The sequence below is a fragment of the Equus quagga genome, chromosome 13 (assembly GCF_021613505.1).
Source record: "Equus quagga isolate Etosha38 chromosome 13, UCLA_HA_Equagga_1.0, whole genome shotgun sequence".
Taxonomy (NCBI): domain Eukaryota; kingdom Metazoa; phylum Chordata; class Mammalia; order Perissodactyla; family Equidae; genus Equus; species Equus quagga.
The window spans coordinates 79691592-79714985 of NC_060279.1; the positions used below are offsets into that span (position 1 = coordinate 79691592).

Here is a 23394-nt window from a genome sequence, read left to right on the forward strand (position 1 = left end):
TGTGGTCAGTGCTGGGTGAGGGGCAATGTCCGAGGGGGCCGAGGAGGTCCTCTCAGACAAGGACAAACCTCGGGACAGCGGGCCCAGCATTCGGGGTAGAGGGAGCAGCCAGTGCAAACGCCCAGAGGCAGAGGCGCCGGGTGAGCTCAGGGACCAGCCAAATGAAGAATGGATGGATGGATGAATGAATGAATGAATGAATGAGTCCGCTGTGGTCCCTAGACCAGCCGGACCCATCTTGCCTTTTCTGACGGGCTTCCTTCTGCTCCACCGGCTGATCCTGGGAGCCTGCGACCCAGGACAGCTGCCTGGCAACGCCAGCCCAGCTGCCCTCGGTCTCCCACGTGCTATCACTGGCCTGTCCCCTCCTTGGCGTACACGTGCAGTCACTCAGCCCCGGCCCCGCCCCCGCACACGTGCTGTCACTCAGCCCCCAGGCCCCGCCCCCACTCCGTACCGTCACTCAGCCCTTGGCCCCGCCCCCGCACACGTGCTGTCAGTCAGGCCCCGCCCCGGCCCTGTCCCCGCACACTTGCTGTCACTTACTCGTCCCCGCCTGCCAGCGCACTTGCGCTATCACTCATCCCTAGGCCCTGACCCTCCCCCGCCCCCACACACGTGCTGTCACTCAGGCCCCAGGCCCCGACCCGCCCCCGCACACGTGCTGTCACTCAGCCCACAGGCCCCGCCCCGGCCCCGCCCCCGCACACTTGCTGTCGCTCACCGGTCCCCGCCTGGCCGCACACTTGCGCTGTCACTCATCCCGGGTCCTGTCCGAGCAGGAGGCGCCGCTCCGCCGGGGCCAGACACTCGCCCGTCGCCGGCCCATGGACGCCGCGCTCCTGCTCGCCCTCGGGCTGCTGGCCCAGGTAACATCAGCGCCGCACGGGGTCCCTGTCCGGGACGGCTGGGAGAGGGGGGCGCCCCAGCCTGCCCGGAACCACTGGTCCCCGCCGCCTTAGGGGGGCCCGTGAGCTGAGGGGCCCGGGAGGGTCAGGTGGGCAGCACTGTCCAGGGCTCTCTGCGCCCCGGGGGGCGGGTGTCCAGAGACGAGTGTAACCCTCTCGGCCTGGACCGGACAGGGAGCCAAGCAGTGCTACCGCTGGGAGACAACCTGGCAGGCCGACCCCTCCTTCCGGAGGTGCCCCCTCAGCCTGCCGAGGTCTGGGAGTAGTCAGTCAGTCTTTGGCGGGGCAGGAACAGAGGGGGAGCGGCAGGAGCACTCGCACCCCGCCCCCGACCCCGGGAGCCAGGAGTAGAGACACCCCAGGCGAGTTGGCAAATGACCCTGGCCAGTCTAGGGTGGAGTCTGAGCCCCTCCATGTGCCCGGCCAGCAGGGGCAGCTGCAGGCTTTGCCCTCCAGGAGCACACCCTTCCTTGGGAGTGCCCTGTGCCCAGCGAAGCCAGGTCCCAGCAGAGGCAGCCCGCCGCCCTCCACACTCCCTGCGGGTCCCCAGCCCCCTGGCCCCGTGTCACAGTGGGAGCAGGATGCGTGAAAGGAAGCACAGGCCTTTGGCTGCCCCGCTCCCCAGCGGGGGCACCCCCTGGGCAAGGCCACGTCTCCTCGTGCTCTGGGCTGCTGGGCAGGCGCCCGGCTGGGCCCAGGAGTGGATTCTGTGGCCTCAGTGGGCTCTTGCCTTCAGGGGACTGGGCTGAGCCAGGGTCACAGGCCAGGGCTGGGGCTGGCTAGTATCAAGACATTGTGCGTACGGACGGCCTCAGGCCTCAGGCCTCAGACTGGATGGGTACTGAACCTAAGGGCTTAGCAGGGCCCCAAATCAGTGATCGCTGTTACAGTTCCAGGCCAGCCAGGCAGCGCTGGACGCTGCGAGGGGAGTGGGGCTTTCTAGCACCCACCACAGGGGCTTCCTGAGTCCCCGTAATTCCCACAGCCCTCCCAGCTCTGGCTGGCCAGCTCAGGTTTCAGCCCCTGGCAGCTGACCAGGTGCCCGCCAGCCAGATCTCCAGCAGCTAGCCCCTAGGGGCACCCAGCCCCAGGGCTCCAGCCACCTCCACCCCTGGCTTTGGGTCCGCCCACTGCCCCCCTCGGAGACAGCGCCCCACAGCTTGGGCCTCAGCGGCCCATGTCCAGCTGGCCCGGCACGGCCATGGTCGCCCTCCGCCCAGCACAGCCTGGCTGCCCACGGCCTGCGCCCCTCCAGCCCTCTGCTAGAGGCCCCCCGCAGGGCTGGGATGCCCCCACACTGGGATCCATTCCAGAGGCTCTGTGCCTCCGGTGTACCCCCTCCTTGCCCTGAGAACAGCATTTCTCCCTCAGCACCCCCACCCAGTGCATTGGGTGGGCACGTTCCTGGAGTCTGGGGGTGTCTACCTTTCCCCAGGCCCCAGGAGGACCCTGCTGCATGGGAGTGGAGTAGATCCTCTCAGATTGCTCTCCCTGCCTCCAGGGTCACTGCAGGATGGCCATCCCCTAGACAGCTGGAGGCTGTGGGGATTCTGGGCCGGGGCGGGGAGTGGGGGGGGGGGGGCTGGGGAGGCCAGCCCGTGGGACCTGGCTCCTCAAGTTCCTGCGCTTGGTGTGGCTCAGATTAGCTCCCGTGTGAGGGGAGCTTCTCCTGGGTCCACGGGAATATGTCTCTGTCAGGACTCTGCCCAGCCCCCAGTCAGCTCAGCTTTCAGACTTTCGTCCTCTGCTGTCCAGATGCCTGGGTCCTGTGGCTGCTTCCTGGACACTCCTTCCTCCACCTCCGTGAGCCCCCAAGGCAGAGCCGCCGGGGTCCAGCAGGGCTGTCTGGAGTCGGCCCCAAGTTGGGGCCCGGAGGCAGGATTCTGCACAGATCCACACTCCTCTCGCCTGCCTGTGTTCCCTAGGTCAGCCAGGGGGCTCAGAGTGTGTGCCTTCAGACCTGGTCCGTCTGTCCTCTCACCCTGTGCCCACGGCGTCCCCAGCAGCTGGGCCTGTCCCTGGGACCCCACCCCCTCTGGGGTGGCGGAGGGGTGGGGGGCCAGGGATGCCTCAGGGCTGAGCTGCACCCTGCTGGGAGGGGCCCCAAGCCTGTGAGGGCTCCAGTGAGCCACACGGTCCCTGGGAGGAAGCAGGGCTCAGCCGCACTCCTAGGAGCTTTGCAAAGTGTGAAGACCCCCGGGGCAGTGCACTCTCCACAGACACACACCATCTCCTCCAGGACGGGTGGGGTTACTAGCCCACCTTAGTGTGACAGCGCCCGAGGCAGAACAGGGAAGCCTGGACCACCGTCCCCTCCAAGGTGGGCAGGACAGCCTGGGGTGGACTGAGTGTGGCAGAGCGTGTCTCAGCAAGAGGGGCGGGTGGAGGAAACAGCTGCCCCCTCCACCGCCCTCCACCATCACCCCCATCCCGCCCCTGAAGCCGGCAGCAGCTGGAGGGTGTGGAGGAGCCGCTCGCTCGGGGCCAGGCTGACAGCTGGGTCCATTCCTGGCGTGCCTGATGCCTGCCAGGCCGTCCAGGAACAGGGCGGCCGGATTCCAGCCTGAGGGGAAGGGGCTCAGACCTGGGAAGCTTGCGGGGAGTCCAGACCAGGGGCCTCTGCTGTGCCCAAGGAAACCCCACCCACCAGGCTACAGGCCCTGCGCCTGGTTCCTAATGTCTGAGACACCGAGGACCGGAAGCAACCTTGCAGAGATGTCCCTACACAGAGTGTAGGATCAGCCCTGGAACCACCTCCCAGAGCCCGTTGCTGCATCCGCAAGGGGCTTTAAGGTTTGCCCGACGCCACTGGGCGGGTACGCTAATGGAGAACCCTTGCTTCCCCTTTATTCAACCAAGACGCACACCGTGGACCGGGCTCCGGTGGGTGAGCTGGGCCCCAGTCAGCACATGTCCAGCCCAAGCCCAGGCCCCTTGCCCGCCACTCACCAGGGGGCCACCAGAGGCCGGCAGTGCCAGGACAGGCAGCAGGATCTCCTCACTTTCCACCTGGCCTCTTGGTCACCAGCATCTCCAGGTGGAGGGGCCTCCAGCCACGTGCCCAGCTTTTTTCCCAGGGAGATGGGTCGTGCCTTGTAATTCCTTGTTTTGAACCCACCACAGCTGGTGGAGAGAAGCAGAGAGCTCTGCAGCCGCCCCCAGGCTCTCAGGCAGGACGGGCACCTGCAGGGGTTGAGGGGACGGGGGTCGGGGGGCGCTGCTGGCAGGCACCCCCAGGGGCAGGGCACTTTCCGTCCATTGCTCCTGAACAGAAACCATGCTGCTGCCCTGGTGTCCCCCACACGCAGAGCCCAGGGTCGTGGAGGGACTTCCTGTGGGGCAGAAGCCCAGTCAGGGCTGTTTGACCGTGACGTCTCAGTTTTCAGCCCCATGCCTGCCCATTTCCCGGGGCTCCCAAGAATCACCTGGGGGTTCGTCATAAGACATCGCCTGGGACCACCTGGCTGTTTTAATTCAGAGGGTCTGGGGTAGACTCATGAAATCCCTGTCTTTTTTTAAAAAAAAAAAGATTGGCACCTGGGCTAACAACTGTTGCCAATCTTCTTTTTTTTCTTTCTGCTTTTTCTCCCCAAATCCCCCCAGTACATAGTTGTATATATTCTAGTTGTGGGTCCTTCTAGTTGTGGCATGTGGGATGCGACCTCAGCGTGGCCTGACAAGTGGTGCCACGTCCGCGCCCAGGATCCGAACCAGCAAAACCCTGGGCCACCACAGCAGAGCGCAAACTTAACCACTCGGCCATGGGGCCAGCCCCCACAGAATCCCTGTCTTTACCAACCCCCCTCCTCATCCCAGAGATGCTCCGCATCGTTAAGCTTTGGACCCCCAGCCTGCCCTGAAGCACCCCTGCCCCTCAGCACCTGCACAGTGGCGGGACCTCCGCCCTGTGAGGTCTGAGCGGCGGAGGCTGATGGCCCGGCTAGCGGGATGGGAACTTCCCTGAGGCCAGAGAAGCATCGTGGCAGTAGGAGGCCAGCTGCTCGCAGGCTCAGGGCCTGGTGGCGGCAGCCTGCAGCTGGATGGCGCTCTCCTGCCCACGCCTGGGGGGCACAGGGGGCGCACCATGTCCCCCTCTGCACCACTGCGTGCAATGCGCTTGCCACTCCTCCTGGCTCTCAGCCAGTGCTCCGCCCGCGGTGGGCACCTCTGCTACTGGGCAGCCTTGCAGCTGAGTGCCAGGGCTGGGGCGGAGCCCTGTGAGGGGGCAGTGGCCCTGGTGTCTCTAGGTCTTCCAGACAGGGCCAAGAAGGAGCGTGGGGGTGTACACTTGAGGGCGCCGGGTCCGTGGCACGCGCTGGTTCCGGCCCAGTGTGGGACAGAGTGGGCAGATGGCGTCTGTGAACACATGCCCACTCAAGGATGCCTTTTTCCTCTGTCCATGTGCTAGGGTCTGTGTGAACTGGCTTTGCCCATGTGGCTTTGTCTGGGCACCAGATGTCCTGCAATCCCCAGGCGGCCACGTCCTCTGGGAAGGGTGTGGTGGGAGACAAAAGACCAACTGAGAAGGTCCCCCAGACCGGAAGTTGGCTGTGGCCCAGCCCGGCCACCCCACCCACCACAGCCTCTGATCTGGGCGAGGGGCCCCTGCCAAGGCTCTGTGGCTTCTGCTGACCTCGTGAACTTGGGCCATGTACAGATGGGACCCAGGACGCCCAGGCTGTGCCTCGACCCCACGGGCCCTGCGCCAGGCTGGTGGGCGTCCTGAGTGTCAGCGAGGCCACTGGCAGGGAGGGGGCAGCCAGAGGCTCTGTTGCAGGCTGGGGGCATGGGGTCCGGCCCAGGTGTGGCAGCAGCTAGACAGGGCAGAGCGTGTCCCTCCCAGAGCCTGAGGTCAAGGAGCATGGTCGGACTGTCCCCCGCCCCGTGCCCTGCCCCCTCTACCCCACCCCCCCAAGCTGAAGTCAGGGCGGCGCTGCTGTGTGTCTGGGCTCCTCCGAGAGATGGAAGTTCAGACGCTGCTTCCCTGTGGCTCTCAGCTCTGCTGCTCTCCAGCTGTGTGGCCTTGAGCAAATGCTCAGCCTCTTTGAGCCTCATTCTGGGGAGCTGTGAAATGAGGTGTTTATCACCCATTCCTAGTGGCTGTGAGAACTGAGGGCCGAGAGAGGGGCTGGAGGGAGAGATGGAGAGGAGGAGGGCCAGGGAGGGTGCTGAGCTTGGTGCTTCCCCCCCACCCCCACCCCAGCTCAGGAACAGAGCTGTCCGCACTGGCATTGTGACCAGGGCCAGCAGGTCTGCACTTGGCAGGAACACCACGCTGACCTGGCAGTGGCTTGTGCTCAAGTGCTTTTGGCGAGAAACCCCAGCGGCCCAGGCTGCTTGGAGGCCAGCGCTGCCATCTGTCGGGGAGCATGGGGGCCTGGCCAGCCGCATGGTCCTTTCTATAAACAGGATTGCTACCACTGGGACTCCAGGCCCTGCAGGGGAACACGCCCTGGCATTTCAGGGGAGGTGGCGGGAGGAGGACTCCAGAACTGGGGCCACCAGGGGCGTTGGCTTTAGTTTGGTCGTTTTACTGCTGTTCTGTCAACAAAGTGTGTGAGGACCCACTGTGCGCTGCCCTAGGGACCCACTGTGGGCTGCCCTGGAGGCCCACTGTGCCTCCCCTGGGCACAGAGAATGAACCCTGGGCGGAACGGGGAGGCAGTGGAGGAGAGAGAGGGCCAGAGGCTCGGGCAGGACAGCAGCCTCCTGGCTGAGCTGTTATCTCCTTCCTACTCCTGGCTGGCTCCCCCCACCCCGGCCAAGCACCCACCATGCACTGTCACTGCTGCCCCTCCCCTGAGGCCACCAGCCCACCCATCCCATGCCAGCCCCCCTAGACTGCATGGCCAGAGGGAGAGACAACTTAGGGGACGTCAGCAGGACCGGGCGGCTGGGGGTGGGCAGCTGGAGGGTGAGGAGGAGAGGGGCAGCAGGGAGCGTGGGCCCCCCTCAGAGGGGCCCTGGGAGCCACCCCATCCACCTGGGCTGGAAAGGAGCCCCCTCCAGAGGGAGCCAGGGGCCTGGAGACCCTGGGTGGGGGCAGACCACTCCCAGGGCCATCTGGGAGCACAGAGGGCTGGTGGCTGGAAGGGGACGGGGTGGAGGTGTCCCCTCTGCCTGGGCTTGGAGGAGGGCAGGGCAGCGGTCAGCTGCGAATGCAGGGGGTGGGGGTGTGGCTCACATTCTCCTGCCGCCAAACCCAGCTGGGTCCCAGCAGGTGGTGGAGCCCCCCACTTCATGGGCCCTGATGGCCCTTGGCCACGTCCAGCCGGGCTCTGTGCCCCAGAGCTGCGCCAGCCTTGGCCTCACTCGTGATGCGGGGAACGTGAGGCCCCAGTATCTCCTTGCGCAGCCGGCCACAGTGCCTGAGTCCACACTCAGGCCAGCCCATGCCCAACCAAGGAGCCAGTACAGAAACCGTGTATTTAAAGCAGGGCTGGAGGCCAAGGGGAGCTGCCAGCTCTGCCCTTGACTCGCGGGTTGGGTCCCTTCTCTGGGCTCAGTTTCCCCCCTCAGTGGTTGGGGAGAGCTTCAGCAGGCTGGGCCCTCCCTCTTGCTCGCTGCTCACAGAGCTCAGCCAGTAGTGGTGGCCTGGCCTGGGGCAGGGTCTGGGGTGTGTCTGCGTGCACCTGCCCAGGGTAGAGGTGGGGGAGCATGGCCATCATGTGCTCCCCATTCTCTGTCTGTAGCCCCACAGGCTGGGGACCCTGCGACTTCAGGGGGGCATCACACACAGGACACCCCAGTCCCCTGGGCGTGCGGAGAGGGAGGGAGGAGCGTGTGAGTGTCCCCACGTTCCAGGAACTAATATATTGGGGTGAAAGTCCCACCTGGTTCCACAGTTCTGGGAGAAAAACAGCGTAGGCCGGGGGTGGGGGTCCACTCCTGGGGGTGGGGCGTGCTGCGGAGAGTCCAGATGCCTCCACGCTGCCCTTGTGCCGACCATGTCACTCTCAGTGGCCCCTGGGTCCCCTGTCCCATCTCACCCCCGTGGGCCTTGCACACTCCCCCATGGCTTGGGCAGCCTGCATGGCAAATTCAGAGGGCACTGGGGATCGCGGTGTTTTCAGTCGCTCCTAACATCCTGGACGTCTGGGGCCTGGGCCTTCATCCCACAAGCAGCCTGGACAAGTGGCATGGGGCTGCCCCTGCAGACACTCCCCATAGGCCCTTCTACAGCCGGGCCAGGACCCCACAGGGAGGCCTGCCCTGGGCTGAGTGGGGCACCTGAGGCGGCTGCTTCCTCCCCACTCCCCAGGCCTCCTGGGACAAAAGCCTAGGCCTGGTCCATCTCCAGGAACCCTCGAGAATTCAAGCTGAGAGGAGTCCTGGGATGGCCACGTGTCACCCCTCACTGTCCCAGCCCAGAGACACCCCCCACACACAGATCAGCCTGCCCCACCCCTGCTGGCATGCTTCACCCACAAGGGTCCCTGGGGAGGGGCCCCACCAGCCCAGCTGTTCCCAGCAGCTGTGCTTACTCATCACTCGGCCTCCCATGCGGCCTCCTCTCCCCGCCCCAGGGTCTGGGGAGCAAGAGCCACTCTCTGCCCCCTGAGCACCTGATACCCCCAAGCCCCGGCACCTGACCCTCACCTGGGCCACCTGGGGGAAGTGCCTGGCACTCAGGGAGATGAGCTAGATGGGGGCACAGCATCGTCAGTTCCCAGCCAGCAGGTTCACCAGAGCCTGCAACAACTCCTGGTCCCTGGGCTCCGGGGCTCCCAGGCAAGGCAGGAGACCTACACCAGCCTCTAGGGGCTCCAGGCTTGGGGCACAGGGCTGCTGGGGGCACGGTGCTCTCCCTTTCCAGGCCCTCCAGGGAGGGGCGGTTCACTCCCAGCGGTTGCGGTTGCGGGGAAGCTGCCTGGCTCCAGCTCTTGTCGGGGTGCGCCCTCTGGGACAGCTGTCTGTGTCTTTGTTGCAGAGCCTGGGCCTGTCTTTGGAGCTCCCCGGACTGAGGAAGCCCAGCACCCTGTACCCCTGGCGCCGGGCGCCCGCGCTGGGCCGTGTGCGGAGAGCCTGGGTCATCCCCCCCATCAGTGTGTCTGAGAACCACAAGCGCCTCCCGTACCCACTGGTGCAGGTGAGGGGCCCAGGGGCTGGCGAGGGCCGAGGGGAGGCCCCGGCAGAGCAGGGGCTGGGTTTGCTTTAGGACCGGACGCCCTTGGGGCCTGCAGGCCGAGCCGCCCCTGACCCCAGTTGGGGGAGGGGCCGAGGCCGCGGAGAGGGAGGGAGCCCTGGCCTGGGCGCCTCCCCAGCCCGTCTCCTGCTCCCGCAGATCAAGTCGGACAAGCAACAACTAGGCAGCGTCATCTACAGCATCCAGGGGCCGGGCGTGGACGAGGAGCCCCGGGGCGTCTTCTCCATCGACAAGTTCACGGGGAAGGTGTCCCTGAACGCCATGCTGGACCGGGAGAAGACAGACCGCTTCAGGGTGGGGCCCCGGAGGGCTGGGGGAGGCCAGGGCCCTCCCCGCACCAGCTCCCGGCCCCGCTCACCGGCTCCAGGCGCCGCCCACGGGCTCCCGGCCCCGCCCACCGGGCTCCAGGCCCCTCCCACGGGCTCCCGGCCACGCCCGCCGGCTCCCGGCGCGGTTGGGGACGTTCAGCCAGACTGCAGCTCCAGCTAGAGCAGAAGTCCTTAATGGGGGGGCGGAGTCAGGGACTTGGGACTTGCAGCCCAAGGAAGCGGGTCAGGGTTGCGTTCCCACGAAGCAGAGGAGCTTGGGCAGACCGAGGCGGGGGGAGGAGGGGCTCGGTCCTGCCGGGAGGACTACGCCCCCGGACGCGGGCGCAGCCCTCGTCAGCCACGGCCAGTTCTCCCCAGCCCGGCTGTGCTGGTGGGGACGGGGTGTGGTGAAGGATCCCACAGTGTTGGCAAATGCCAGCGACAGCTGCCCTTTGATTCTCATGGCTGGACCACAGGACCCGCCCCTGGAGGCCTTGGGGTGGTGAGGTCTGAGAGAGAGGCAGCGGGAGGGAGACTGAGTCACAGGCCAAGGAGGGGAGCCCGGACCCTCCTCTGCGTTCCCTACAGACAGAGTGACCTGCGCCCCGCCTGCGGTCCCCTTACACGAAGTTAGCAGAGAGCATGTTCTCACCTGGACATTATATCATGCCCACTCTCCAAAAGGATAGGAGGCAGCTGAATTTAAATTTTCATGTATGCAGATGAATTAAAGTAAACTTCAAGAGGTGCCAGAACCATATAGAGAAAGGGAGAGAGAAGGAGCGCTGGTGAGAGCGCGGCTTCAGTCACACTTGACACAGCTGCAAGCTCCTGGGGGGGAGGCCAGAGGGGGAGACCGAGGCGCCCTGCGGGCTGAGGCAGCAGCCCCCTCCTGGGGAGGTCTCATCTGCCCCGTGCGCCCTGCCCTGGGCTGGTTTGCACCCTTCAAGTTGGTGTTCAGAGGGACACAGAGTCTGCATTTGCTGTCCCTTTTGCATGCCCCTCATGGGAGCCACTGAAATTTGGGGCCCACAGTGCCAGTCCCTGCTCTCTGCTTGACTAGCTAAGGGCCTTTGCTCTGGACCTGGGAGGATCTGCCCTGGAGGAGCCCACGGACCTGGAGATTGTGGTTGTGGATCAGAACGACAACCGACCCGTCTTCCGGCAGGAGGTGTTCACGGGCCGGGTGCTGGAAGGCGCCGTCCCAGGTGAGGCGGGAGCCATCCCCAGCTTCCCTCTCCCTAGGTCTTCCCAAACTGAAACTCTCACCCACTGAACACTCCTCCCCCGCCCCTCCCCAGCCTCTGGCTCCCACCATCCTACCTTCTGTCTCTGTGAATTTATCTTCTCTAGGGCCCCAGAGAAGTGGAGTCAAACAGTATTTGTCTTTTCATGACTAGCTTATTTCACTCAGCATAATGCCCTCAGAGTTCACTCACAGTTCAGCAGGTGTCAGGATTTCTTTCTTTTTTAAGGCTGAATAATACTCCATTCTATGGGGCCGGCCCCATGGCTGAGTGGTTAGGTTCGTGCACTCTGCTTCAGTGTTTCGTGGGTTCGGTTCCTGGGCACAGACCTAGTACCGCTTGTCCAGCCCTGCTGAGGCGGCGTCAGACATGGCTGAGCTAGAAGGACCTACAACTGGGATGCGTCACTATGTGCTGGGGGCTTTGGGGAGAAAGAAGAAGAAGAAAAAGACTGGCAACAGATGTTAGCTCAGGTGCCAATCTAAAAAAAAATATTCCAGTGTATGGATGGACCACTTTCCGTTTATCCACTCATCCGTCAATGGACCCTTGGGTTGCTTCCATTTTTTGGCTCTTGTGAATGATTCTGCTCTGAACAAGGATGTACAAGTATCGATCTGAGACCCTGTTTTCGTTTCTTTTGTCTGTATTCCTAGAAGTAGAGTTGCTGGATCCACTTGGCAGTTGTATTTTTACCTCTTTGAGGAACCACCATACTGTTTTCACAGCAGTGGCACCATTTTACATTCCCGCTAACAGAGCACAAGGGTTCCAGTTTCTCCACTTCCTCACCATACTTGTGGTTTTCTGTTTATTTGATGGCCGTCCTAATGGGCGTGAGGTGGCATCTTGTAGTTTCAGTTTGCATTTCCCTGATGATTGGTAATGTTCAGCATCTTTTCATGTGCTTATTGGTCGTTTATATATCTTCTTTGGAGAAATGTCTGTTCAAGTCCTTTGCCCATTTTTGAATTGGGTTATTTGATATTTTGCTGTTGAGTTTTAGGGGTTCTCTGTATAACCTGGATATTAATCCCTTATCAGATACGTGATTTGCAAATATTTTCTCCCACTCTGTGTGTTGTCATTTTATTCTATTGACAGTGTCTTTTGATGACCAATTTAAAAATGCTCATCAAGTCCAGTTGGTCTATTTTTCTTTTGTTGCCTGTGCCTTTGGTGCATATCCAGGAAATATAGCCAAATCCAGTGTTGTGAAGCTTTGCCCTTATGTTTTCTTCTGAGAGTTTTATAGTTTTAGGTCTTGGAGCCACTTGGAGGTAATTTTTGAAGATGGTGTGAGGTACGGGTCCAACTTCACTCTTTCGCATGTGGAGATCCAGCTTTCCCAGCAGCATTTGTTGAAAATACTGTTCTCTCCCCACTGAGTGGCCTTGGCCCCCTTGTCAGGAATCATTTGACCATATCTGGGAGGCTTTCTTCCTGGGCTGTCCACTCTGCTCCACTGGTCTGTGTGTCTGTCCTTACGGCAGTGCCACACTGTTTGATTACTGCACCTTTGGAGTAAGTTTTGAAATCAGGCAATGTGAGTCACCCAGCTTTGTTCTTTTTCGAGATTGGTTGGCTATTCGGGGTCCCTTGACGTTCCCTATGAATTTTAGGATGGATTTTCTATTTATGCAAAACAATATATCTGTCTCCTTGGGATTCTGACAGGGGCTGCGCTGAGTCTGTAGGTCACTCTGGGTGCTACTCGCACCTCAGCAACATTAAGTATTCCAGTCCACGAAGGTGGGTGTGTTTCCGTTTATTTATGTCTCTCTAGTTTCTTTCAGCGAGCGCTGTTCTATAGCTCTCAGTGTGCCAGTCCTTCACCTCCTTGGTGGTGACACGGACGTAAAGCGTTTAAGCTGTCATTCTGAAGATCATCTGTGAATGTGGACTGTGTGATTGGATTCGGCTTCTGCACTTTGGGTGGGAATTCCACGGAAGTGATGCGTGTCCTCCTCGGCGTGGCACATCAGGAGGCACACATGTCCTGTTGCTGGAGATGTTGATTGATCCACCTGGTTGAGGGGGGTTGTCTGCCAGGCTTCTCCACGGGGATTTTTTTTATTTTTTCCCTTTGTAATTAGCAGGTGTCTTGTGGAAGATGCTATGAGACTGTGCAAATATCATTTTACTCCTCAAACTTCCACCCACCAGTTTTAGCATCACTGATGGTCTTGCCTGAATCAGTTATTATTCTGATGGTGGTTTTCTGAACCCATCATCCTTCTCCGTTATCACTTGGCTTCCAGTATATGGCAGAACTTTCACCTCTCCTCACGCATCTGTATCTTGTTGTTAACATTAGTGTGGACTCATGGTGCTGTACTTCATTCAGTGGGTTATAATTTTTTACGACCATTATTTTGATGCTCAGATTGCCCACATTTGGCCAATGGGGGACTCATCAGACTGGCTACTGTCTCGGCTCTTTTAGCGACAGAGCTGGGGATGTGCCTGTGTACATACAGATGAGTGTGTGAGTGTGCGTGCACACCGCCTTATTTGGTGTGCGGTGTGTGCTCATGCACGTCTCTGGTTAATGTCTGTCTTCATTACACGTCACGAGTTCCCGCTGGCACCCTCGCTTGCACTCCAGATCGGTGGGGTCCCTTCTGGCCCCTTCTCGGATGGTGAGAAACCTGGCTCCCGGCCCCCCGATGTGTTTACTCATCTGCTCAGTCCTAGGCTGCACGGAAGGCCCGTTGGGAAGAGCTCTCCTGTGCCCCTGTGAGAGGATGCCTGCCAAGAGCCTTCCTTCTGGCTTTAGTCTGGGGTCCAGAGTGGCGCCAGGGCCCCGACCTGGGCCTCTCCCCTTGTTTGCCCCAGAATACAGGTCCGGCCGTGGCTGCTTCTCTCTGCGGGTGGGGCTGAGGATGGTGCCCACTCAGCGTGCCGGCACACCCTCTGTCTCCCCAGGGCCGGGGCTTAGGGCCAGTGCCAGCTCCAGGGTCTCCAGCTGGCCCACCAGGTCTGACCCAGTGCCCAGCCCCTGCCGGCTGTCTTGGTGTCTGGCAGGAGACATGGGTGTCAGCTCTTGGTGACTCAGGTTTCTGCGAGTCCCTTCCTCCCCAAACAGCACAAGGCCAAAGCCTCGGGCGGTCGAGTTTGCACAGGCTGCGGAGGCTGGACCTGGACGGTGCGTGGTGGCCACAGGGGCACCGTGAGCCGCGCTTTGGGGGTAGGGTTGACCCCCGTGGGTGTTGCCCCACACGTCCGCATCTTTCCCAGGCACCTACGTTACCAAGGCTGAGGCCACAGATGCCGACGACCCAGAAACAGACAACGCGGCTCTGCGGTACTCCATCCTGGAGCAAGGCGGCCCCCAGCTCTTCAGCATCCACGAGCACACGGGGGAGATCCGCACGGTGCAAGTGGGCCTGGACCGCGAGGTGAGGCCGCCACTGCTCCGCCCGGGAGGCCAGGCCTGGGCAGCCAGGGTCGCGTCGGCCCGTCTTTGCCCGCACCTCTCGGGCCCACAGCGACTGCTCATGCTCTGGAGTAACAGCTGCCCCGTCCGTCCTTTGCACGTTCTTCCTCCGTCGGGACCCCCGCAGCAGAGTCTGGGGTTGACAGCAGTGCCGGCGGACCCGAGAGGCCAGGCTGCACGTGTTGCCCCAGAGCTTGGGTGCAGGGCAGGGCTTGGAGCCCCACGGCCTCTGCTGCCCACGGGGCTCCCCTGTGAGGCCAGAGCCGCGGGTGGCCTGCTCCTTGTCCAGCCCACAGGCCTGAATGGCCGAGCAGCCGTGGCCCTGAGCCTGAGTCGCCTGACCCCTGCCACCCTGCCCCCAGGTGGTCGCCGTGCACAATCTGACCCTGCAGGTGGCGGACATGTCCGGAGACGGTCTCACTGCCACTGCCTTGGCCATCATAACCCTGGAGGACGTCAATGACAACGCCCCCGCGTTTACCAGGGATGAGGTGCCACCACTGCCCGCACCCCCACCGGCCCTGCTCGAGCTGCCCTTCCCCCTCAGGCTCCTGGTGGGGACAAGGGGCATTGTGGAGGGGGGAGTCTGGGCGTCCTGCCTGAGTGGTGCAGAAACACACGTTAGGGGTCAGCAGAGGCGGGTGCTCACAAACACATGAACAGTCAGAAGGAGCTGTGGGGGAGCAGGCAGGGGAACGCCTCTGTGGCCCTGGGGCAGGGGGACCCCTCTGTGGCCTGGGGCAGTGGGGGAATCCTCCCAGCCTCGCTGTGTGGGATGGAACAGGAGAAGGCAGCACGGTCGGTGGGAGGGTTGGCTTGCAGCTGAGCCTTGAAGAGGGGCTCCCGGGGTTCCTGCAGGGTAGCGACTTACGAGGCAGACAGACCTGGAGGACCACAGTGGGTGGGCAGCAGAGTTAGCCAGCAGGAGCAAGGAGGGCATCCCTGTGGGGAGGTGGGGAGGGTCGGGCCTTGGTGTCCCCATGGACCCAGGGCCTCACCCACCCCGTCTCCCCACCCCAACAACTCTGGCGGGCCACTGGGGCGGGGCTCCCACAGTTCTTCATGGAGGCCACAGAGGCCATCAGCGGAGTGGACGTGGGCCGGCTCCAGGTGGAGGACAGGGACCTGCCAGGCTCCCCGAACTGGGCGGCCAGGTTCACCATCCTGGAGGGTGACCCCGATGGGCAGTTCACTATCCGCACGGACCCCAGGACCAACGAGGGCGTGCTGTCTGTGGTGAAGGTGAGCGGGGTGCACGGCTGAGGAGGGTGCCCCTCACCCCCTGGGGCCCTCTGCCTGTCCTCGGGGAGGAGCAGAGGGAGGGGGTGGAGCTGAGAGGCTGGGGAGCATGGGGGCTGCGGGCCCAGAGAGAGCATGCATGTCGTTTACAGCATTCTCCCACTTTCGAATGTAACCTGCGTGTACAAATGCGGCCTGTACCTGTGCCAGCCAGGTGTGAAACCAGAGAAACAGAACCAGGAGATGCGTGTACACACACAGCCGTGCACACACACACAGATGATTTAGATATTGAGATATGGAGAGCTGTATTGCAAGACATGGCTCACACTGCTGTGGGGCTGGCCGGGCAGGGCTGCGGGCCGCGGGCTGCAGGGCAGAAGCTGGGACTCGGACGCTGCTGTCTGGAGCAGAACTCCCACTTCCTCGGGAAATCGCCGTCTTGCTCTTAAAGACTCTCAGCTGTGGGTGCAGCCCACCCAGATCATCCAGGACGATCGTCTTCATTTGAAGTCCGCTGGCTGTAGCGGCTCATGTAACCACACCTGCCATACTTTCTTGGTGACACCCAGATCAATGTGTGCATGAGTCCCTGGGAGGACCGCCCACCACGGGACACAAAAGTGACCACACTACAAATTCACCTTGAGTGACAAGCACTTATTTTATCATTTTTGCATTATTCTTGGTGCTTTTTTATCCTGCACAGTTTTTACTTTTCCAAGGCTAAAAAGAAGAAGGAAAGTGCGGGCTCTCAGGACAGACCCAGGGGCGGCGGTGCCACTGTGGAAGGGCTCTCCCTGCCCCATGGCCGCCTCCGGCGCCCTGATGGGAGCTGGGCCCGGATCCTGAGTGGACCGCCTGCTCTGCTTCCCCCCACAGCCCCTGGACTATGAGAGTTGTGAGCAGTATGACCTCAAAGTGGCGGTGCAGAACGAGGCCCCCCTGCAGGCGACCGCCCCCAGAGCTGAGCGGGGCCAGGCCAGGGTCCACGTGCAGGTGCGGGATGTCAACGAGGCGCCTGTGTTCCAGGAGAACCCTCTGCGGACCAGCCTGGCCGAGGGGGCGGCCGCAGGAACCCCCGTGGCCACCTTTGCTGCCCAAGACCCGGACACCCAGCAGCTGCAGAGACTCAGGTGGGCCCTGCGGACCCTGGGGTGGGGCCCCTTCCACCATCGCCCAGCAGGGCCAGGGCACAGCTGAGGGTGCCCCAGCCCTTGCACCCTGAGGCTCAGGTCAGAGGGTGGAGGTCTCATCTGTCTGTGTGCGTCATGGGGGCCCAAGGAGTCTCGAGCCCCATGCACGCATGCGTGTGTGCTGATGCAACTTTGTCCCTTAGGGCAGGGTGGGGCTCCAGCTGACACACAATGACATGGCCACAGGCTGTTCCAGCTGTCCTGAGTGTCTGAGTCATCGGTTCAGGGGAGCTGTTGCTCCTGTGGGTCTGGCCATCAGGATCTTGGGTTTCACCCCCAGCGCTGGCCGCGTCTCCACTGTGTGCATGGCTTGGATCCTGGCTGTGTCACTCAGTGGCCCAGGGCCCTGGGCAACTCCCCGGCCCTCCCTAAGCCTCAGGTTCTTGATCTGTCAATGGGACAGAAAACACACCAGCCCAGGGCAAGTGTGTGTGGGTGTGTGTGGTGTAGTACGGGTGTGCGTCTGCGTGGAGGGGATGTGTGTGGGGGTGCATTGTGTGTGGTGTATGTACATGTATGTGGGGGATGTGTGTATGCATGTGCTTGTGTGTGCATGTCTATGTGTGTGTGTCTATGTGTGACCACACGTCTGGGGTCCTGCTTAGGCTCAGGGTCACCCTGTCCCCTCTTCCTCTCCTGGGCCAACAGCTACTCCAAGGACTACGACCCTGAGGACTGGCTGCAGGTGGACGGAGCCACGGGCCAGGTCCAGACCCAGCGTGTGCTCAGCCCAGCGTCGCCCTTCCTCAAGGATGGCTGGTACAGGGCCATCATCCTGGTCCACGACAATGGTGAGCACTGAGCCGTGGCTGGGCTCCAGGGCTCCCGATGCAGGCTGGGCCTCCCTGCGGCTGCCTGCGGGCTGGGAGTGCAGCCTCCACTGAGCAGACTTGGGTGGGTGGGCTCCAGAGGGGTAGGAACCCACCAGGCCTCTCTTGCCTGCAGCCTCCCCGCCCTGCACAGCCACTGGGACCCTGTCCATTGAGATCCTGGAGGTCAACGACCATGCCCCTGAGCTGTCCTCACCGTCTGGCAGCCTGTGCAGTGAGCCAGACCAGGGCGCCGGCCTTGTCTTGGGTGCTGTGGATGAAGACCTGCCCCCACATGGGGCCCCCTTCCACTTCCAGCTGAGTCCCAGGGTTCCAGAGCTGGCCCGGAACTGGAGTGTCAGCCAGGTTAACGGTGAGCTCCCCGAGGGCCCCCCAGGAGGCCAGAGCCTGGGACTTGGGGATGCAGTCAACACTGTGGTCCCATTGCTACCCACCGCAGTGCATCCTCAGATGGGGCAGGGATTCATTATCATGCCCAGGGCATGGATGGGGAAACTGAGGCCCAGCATCTCGGGAACCCCACCCATCAGGCTGCTCCACCCGCAGCACAGGGCATGGAGGGGACATGGGAGGTGGGATGGGCTGTGGGGCCCCTGCTGACCGTGGGCGCCCTCCGCAGTGAGCCACGCGCGCCTGCGGCTGAGACACCAGGTCCAGGAGGGGCTGCACCGCCTCAGCCTGCTGCTCCGGGACTCAGGGCAGCCGCCCCAGCAGCGTGAGCAGCTCCTGAACGTGACCGTGTGCCGCTGCGGCCAAGACGGCACCTGCCTGCCCGGGGCCAGTGCGCTGCGGTCAGGGGGTGCCGGCCTCAGTCTGGGTGCCCTGGTCATTCTGCTGGCCAGCGTCATCCTGCTGCTGTGTGAGTGCCCCCGCCCCAGGACCCCTGCCCTCCAACACCACAGTCCCCACCCCTCCGTACGCCGACCTTGCTCTGTCTGCCCGCCCAGTGCTTGCGCTGCCCGTGGCCCTCGTCGCACGGTCCCGGCAGCGGTCGTGGGACAAGGGGCTTCTGCCGGGGCTGCAAGACGACCTCCGGGACAACATCCTCAACTATGATGAGCAGGGGGGCGGGGAGGAGGACCAGGTGAGGGCGGAGGGCAAGGGGAGGGGTGGACCCCATGAAGGGAGGGAGGAGGAGGGGGGCCTGGGGAGGGGGCACAGGAATGTGGAAGTGCAGAGCAGTGGGAGGGTCCCCAGGAGCCAGGCCACAGGCCTCCTCCCACACCCTAGGTCCCACGCGAGCAGAGGGCCCCATCAGGCCATCCCAGAAGGTGCCTGGTATGGAAACCCCATGGCGATCACCCACGGCTGAATTCTACACACTCCATCCACAGGACGCCTACGACATCAGCCAGCTGCGCCACCCGACAGGGACCTTGGGCACCCCTCTGGGACGCCCACTGCTGCGCCGCGATGCCCCCTTTGGTCAAGCACGGCCCCCGCCGCCCCGTTTGCTGCCCACCAGCCCTGCCGACATTGCCGACTTCATCAATGATGTAGGTGCCTGGGGATCAGGGCCACACACCCGTGCATGCATGCACACCCACATATATATGCACACACTTGTACCTGTGTGTACCCCATGTAGCCCGTGTACCCCTGCACGTGCGCCCATCCCTGTAGGTGAGCTGTCGGCGGGGAGTGGCCTTACCGCTGGGGACCCTGGCGGAGCTTCTGGGAAGCTCCTGAGGACCCAGTTGCTGAGTGGGGCAGGCGCGGGCCACAGGCAGGAATCTGAGGAAAGAGGAGGCTGGCAACCCCCTGCCTGGGGTCACGCAGGGCCTGGCTGAGCTGGAGTTGCTTGGAGTCTGCTCGGAGCACTTTCCATGGGGTGCTGGCCGAGGAGAGACTTAGTGTCCCCTGTGGGTGGGGGTGCAGCCATCAGCCGAACCTGGGCGTCCACACTAGTCCCTCTGGACGCATCAGTGATTCCTGCAGCCAACACGGGAGATGCCTGGAATGCGGGAAATCCAATTGGGTGATGTCAAGGAGCACACGTGACCTCTCACTAGCGAGCCCAGTGGCACGCACACATAGCCCTCTGGCTCAGAAAAAGCCCCCCAGGTGCCCAGCGAGGAGCAGGCCCCATGCAGGTCCTGGTTAGGAGGGTGTGCAGTACTGTGGGGGCGAGGTGTGCACAGAGAGGTGGCAGGACAGGTGGTGGCCACAGAACCATTTGTGAAAGCTTGGAAAACAGGACCCGCCCTGGGGCAGGACAAAGCCGGGGGGAGGGGCCGAGGGGCTCTAACCCCAAGGAAGGAGGGCGGCCCCGGGGAACTCTCTCTCCTCCAAGCCATCCTCGTGAGGTCACCCCTCAGCTCCTGTCCGTTCGGGGCCTCCCCTTCCGCCACAAGGAGGCTGACCTCGCCCTGTGCTGCAGCGCCCCCCGCAAGGGTACGGTCCTGAGCTCCTGGGCCTCCCCACAGGGTTTGGAGGCTGCAGACAGTGACCCCAGCGTCCCACCCTACGACACGGCTCTCATCTATGACTACGAGGGGGGCGGCTCCGTGGCTGGGACATTGAGCTCCATCCTGTCCAGCCTGGGCGACGAGGACCAAGACTACACCTGCCTCCGGGACTGGGGACCCCGCTTCGCACGGCTGGCGGACTTGTACGGCCCCCCCTGAGGGCTGGAGCGAGGGCAGGACACAGTGGCCACCTGGGCCAGGGGAGGGGGCTTCCTGCTGGGGACCTGCACCCACGTTGCTGAGGGCACAAACACCTGGACACAGGGGACGATGTCCTCCCAGTACATGCAGTCTGACCACAGGGGCCCCACTGGACACACCAACACCTGGTCGTGTGGCCGGGAGACCCGGCTGACCTCTGTGGAGGCGGCCGAAGGGCAGCATGCCTCTCCCAGGGGAGGACAGAGTCCCGGGGACAGAGCCTGGAGTGGAGTGGCCAGAAGGAAGTGTCCCGAGGGCCGACAGGCCTGCTGTCAGTCGCTTCCACGGGGGTCAGATGCCCCACGCCCAGCTCATCTCCCACCCACGAGGACCTCATGTGTGTGAAAGGGAGCAGTGTGGGCAGACATGAATTAAAACATGCTGACTCTCCAGCCTGGGGCCTCTGCGGGGGCGGGGAGGGGGTGCAAACACAGCTGGGGGGGGGCACCAGAAGGAACCCCTCCAGCCCCGGGTTTACTGAACAAAGATGGGGCTCTCTTGCCCAATGGGATAAGAAGCCAGTTATCACAGCATCAGCTGTGAGAAGAGAAAACCGCTTTATCACGAGGTCGACCTGCAAGGAGGCAGGCGGCAAGAGCTCTCAGCTCAGGCTCCTTGAGCAGGGCCTGGGGCAGCTCTCGTGGGGCAGAGGGCAGGTGGTCGGAAGTGTGGGATGGATGCCTGGAGGTGAGGAGGAGTGAGAGCACTGATGATCCGCGCCAGCACAGTCAGGCTTCACGGCTCTGCACAGGACGCGTGTTCACGGAAGGGTGGCCTTAGCAAGATCTGGGGTGGGGCTTTCGTTCCCCTTGACATCAAAAGGGTCACCTACCGGGCATTTGCACAGACCCAGTTGAGGAGTTGATCTCAACTGGCTTGAGCTGGACAAGGGGTGGACTCTCAGTTCCTGGAACACTGCTCTCAGGCACCCTGTTGAGAAGATGGGGTCAGTGGGCCTGGCCCTAGTGGACCCGTGGTCACACCGGGGTGCAGCCTGAGGGAGGACCCAGCAAGGACACCAAGTTCCATGGACGCCTCTGTCCTCCACACGTTGGGGGGCACCCAGGGGCAAGGGGCGCAGTGGGGACACCCCTTTCATGCTGTCCCCGCAGTTCTTCCCAAGACGCCTCCGCCCACACTGACGTGGCCATCTGAGGGGGTGTCTGCCCAGTGTGGTCACTGCGCCTGGACCAGCCGTGCCCTGGGCCTTGATTGCCGTCCGTGTCCTGGCTCGTGGGGGCTGCTGGTTGGGAGCAGTGGTTTTGGGAGGTGTGGCCGGTGGATGTGGGAGGCAGCAGCAGGGGCAGGCGACAGGACACAGGGCGGGCAAAGACCACGTGCGCAGGAAGAAGCTGAGACAGACGGCCCCCCGCAGATGGACACATGGACACACGCATGTGACCCAGGGAGGGGCCAGTGCTTAGCAGAACCAAAGGTATGGGGGGGCCAGGAAAACAAAACTCATAATTTTTGTGGAAAAGCTTTTCTTCTCTGCCCTGGAACAAGTTTCGTTATTTTCATTGGAAAATCGGATGACGATTTTTTCCTTGGAATTCTGCCCTCTCTGGGGGCTGGCTCATCACTCCCCCACCCCCGCCAGGCCTCTATCTCCTCGCCTCCCCTTGCCCCCTCGCCTCTTGAGCTGTTGTCCAGACCCTCCTAGGGCCGTGTCCACCACGCCACCCAGGAAGATGATCTGAACTCAGGTCAAGATGGAACGGAGCCAGGAAGGTGCACGGGGGTCGCGCCTCCCTTCTGCCTGCCCCCAAGTGGGCTGGGGCCTCAGGCACTGGGCTGGCAGGACCTCACGTCCTGCCGTGTGGCTGGGCAGCCTGGAGCCCCCCTGGTCATTGTCGGGGAGACCTTAGCTGCAAAGAAGCTGCTGAGGGTGGACGTGGCCTGGGAGACCCAGAACCCCAGGACAGAGAGGGACAACACAGTCCAGCCCAGGTCTAGGGACACAGAAAGGACTCCCAGGCTGCCCACGCCAGGCCACTCCAGGGCCTGCCCTCCAGTCGTCCACGTCTCAGGGTCCCGCGTGGGCCTGGCCTCCTCGACCTGTCTGCCTGCGTCTGCACACTCTGCTTGGGGGTCAGGTGCTCCAGCTTGCCCCCATCCAAACCAGACCCTTACATTCAGCCCCTTTGCAGAGGATCCTTTTGACCCCTTAACTCTTTGGGCCTCAGTTTCCCTGGGTGCACAGTGGGGAGATGGACAGAGTAAAGAGAACAGCAGTCTCCTGTGCTCTGTGCCTCTCTCATGCGGCCCCAGGAGGGGGCTGATCCCAGGACCCCTGCCATGGGGTAGACCCTGGGCCAAACACGACGACCCCATCAGCCTGCAGGGCCCACGCTCATGCTGGGCCTGGCGAGGAGCAGCAGGGGCACCAGGCCCATGACCAAGGTGCCAGCAGCAGAACTGGGTGGCGCCCCCAGTGATCAGACCTCAGGAGCAGGAAGACGGTGGCCGCTGCCTCCAGGCCGGCCACCAGGAATTAGGGCTGGTAGTAGGTGGGCTCACGCAGGGACAGACTGCCAAGGAAGCTGGCCCTGAGGTCCCTGCTCATCAGCCTGGGAGGCCGGGCGAAGCTCTGGGCCCAGCCTGAGCCAGGGACAACAGTGACCAAACCCCCACCCCAGGGTGGAGGGTGCAGCCGCCCCTAGCCTGCCTGCTTCCTCCCCTCCTCGTGAACTGAAGCCCAGGATGAGTCCGTGTCTCTGGGCGACGCCTCTCTTCCCTCCTCTGACACCCAGGCCTCCCTTCCCCCTCGCTGGTGATCACCCGTGTCCAGGGAGCTCTCCTCTGAGCTGTCCTCAGGGTCCACGTCCCGCTGCCACAAAGTGCCACAGGACCTTCCTGGTTTGGCCAGCAGCCAGCAGGGAGACCAGGGAACAGAGCTGGGAACCTGCGGGGCAGGGGGGAGGTAAGGATGCCCACGGGTCCTCCCTGCAGGGATGGCAGGGGTTAGCGCCCCCTTCCTGGACCCAGGGGGGGCAAGACATTCAGTGGCTTTGTGTCCCTGTCCTACCCCCAAGTGCCTGGTGCTGCATGGAGGTGCAGAGGGAGGTGACACACGTGGCCAACAGAGCAGCCACTGACCAGTCTCCCCCACACTCACCCCATAGAGCAGCAGAAATCCCCCGCAGAAGGCGGCAGCCGTGTGAGCCCACCGCCGAGGAGAGGTGGCCCCCAGGGAGAAGACCCGGTGGGAGGGGGACGGTGCACAGCTCCAGGCTTGAGCAGACGCAGATGGCCTGAGGCCAAGGCCTCTCTGGAGCCTGTTCTGTCCAGGGCTATGGGGACCAGTCGCTGACCCGCCCAGAGGCTGGACATCTGAGGCCAACTTGCTGCCCACGCCAGCTTAGGGGCCTGCCCACAAACAGCAGAGCTCACAAGCTGCGGTGTCTCTCCC

The 23394-nt window shown here is 62.9% G+C and overlaps 2 protein-coding genes across 3 annotated transcripts; one reads left to right on the forward strand and one right to left on the reverse strand.

Moving 5' to 3' along the window:
- Positions 1–745: 745 nt before the first annotated feature.
- Positions 746–20379, forward strand: CDH15 (cadherin 15). Of its 2 annotated transcripts, none has more exons than XM_046681548.1 (14): positions 746–869; positions 8839–8997; positions 9193–9348; positions 10426–10570; positions 13850–14010; positions 14411–14539; positions 15105–15290; positions 16170–16423; positions 17132–17274; positions 17429–17665; positions 17933–18172; positions 18261–18397; positions 18648–18809; positions 19740–20379. In XM_046681548.1, the coding sequence occupies exons 1-14, from the start codon at positions 828–830 to the stop codon at positions 19938–19940; spliced, it is 2352 nt and encodes a 783-aa protein (XP_046537504.1). In that variant the 5' UTR covers positions 746–827; the 3' UTR covers positions 19941–20379. The 2 variants fall into 2 exon arrangements, with proteins under 2 accessions (XP_046537504.1, XP_046537506.1); XM_046681550.1 differs by lacking the exon at positions 746–869 and adding an exon at positions 2729–2833.
- Positions 20380–21764: 1385 nt separating this feature from the next.
- On the reverse strand, positions 21765–23105 carry SLC22A31 (solute carrier family 22 member 31). Its single transcript, XM_046682063.1, is given in 5 exon segments — positions 21765–21934; positions 22321–22392; positions 22395–22541; positions 22660–22724; positions 23101–23105. Coding segments are annotated over 5 exon segments (459 nt in total).
- Positions 23106–23394: the final 289 nt, after the last annotated feature.

Bases quoted from the DNA above. Each gene is read 5' to 3' on its own strand.
- CDH15 (XM_046681548.1), top strand. From the start codon at position 828: ATGGACGCCGCGCTCCTGCTCGCCCTCGGGCTGCTGGCCCAG. The intron at 17,666-17,932 runs GTGAGCTCCCCG...CGCCCTCCGCAG, and splicing joins GAGTGTCAGCCAGGTTAACG to TGAGCCACGCGCGCCTGCGG. The intron at 18,398-18,647 runs GTGAGGGCGGAG...CTCCATCCACAG, and splicing joins GGGGCGGGGAGGAGGACCAG to GACGCCTACGACATCAGCCA.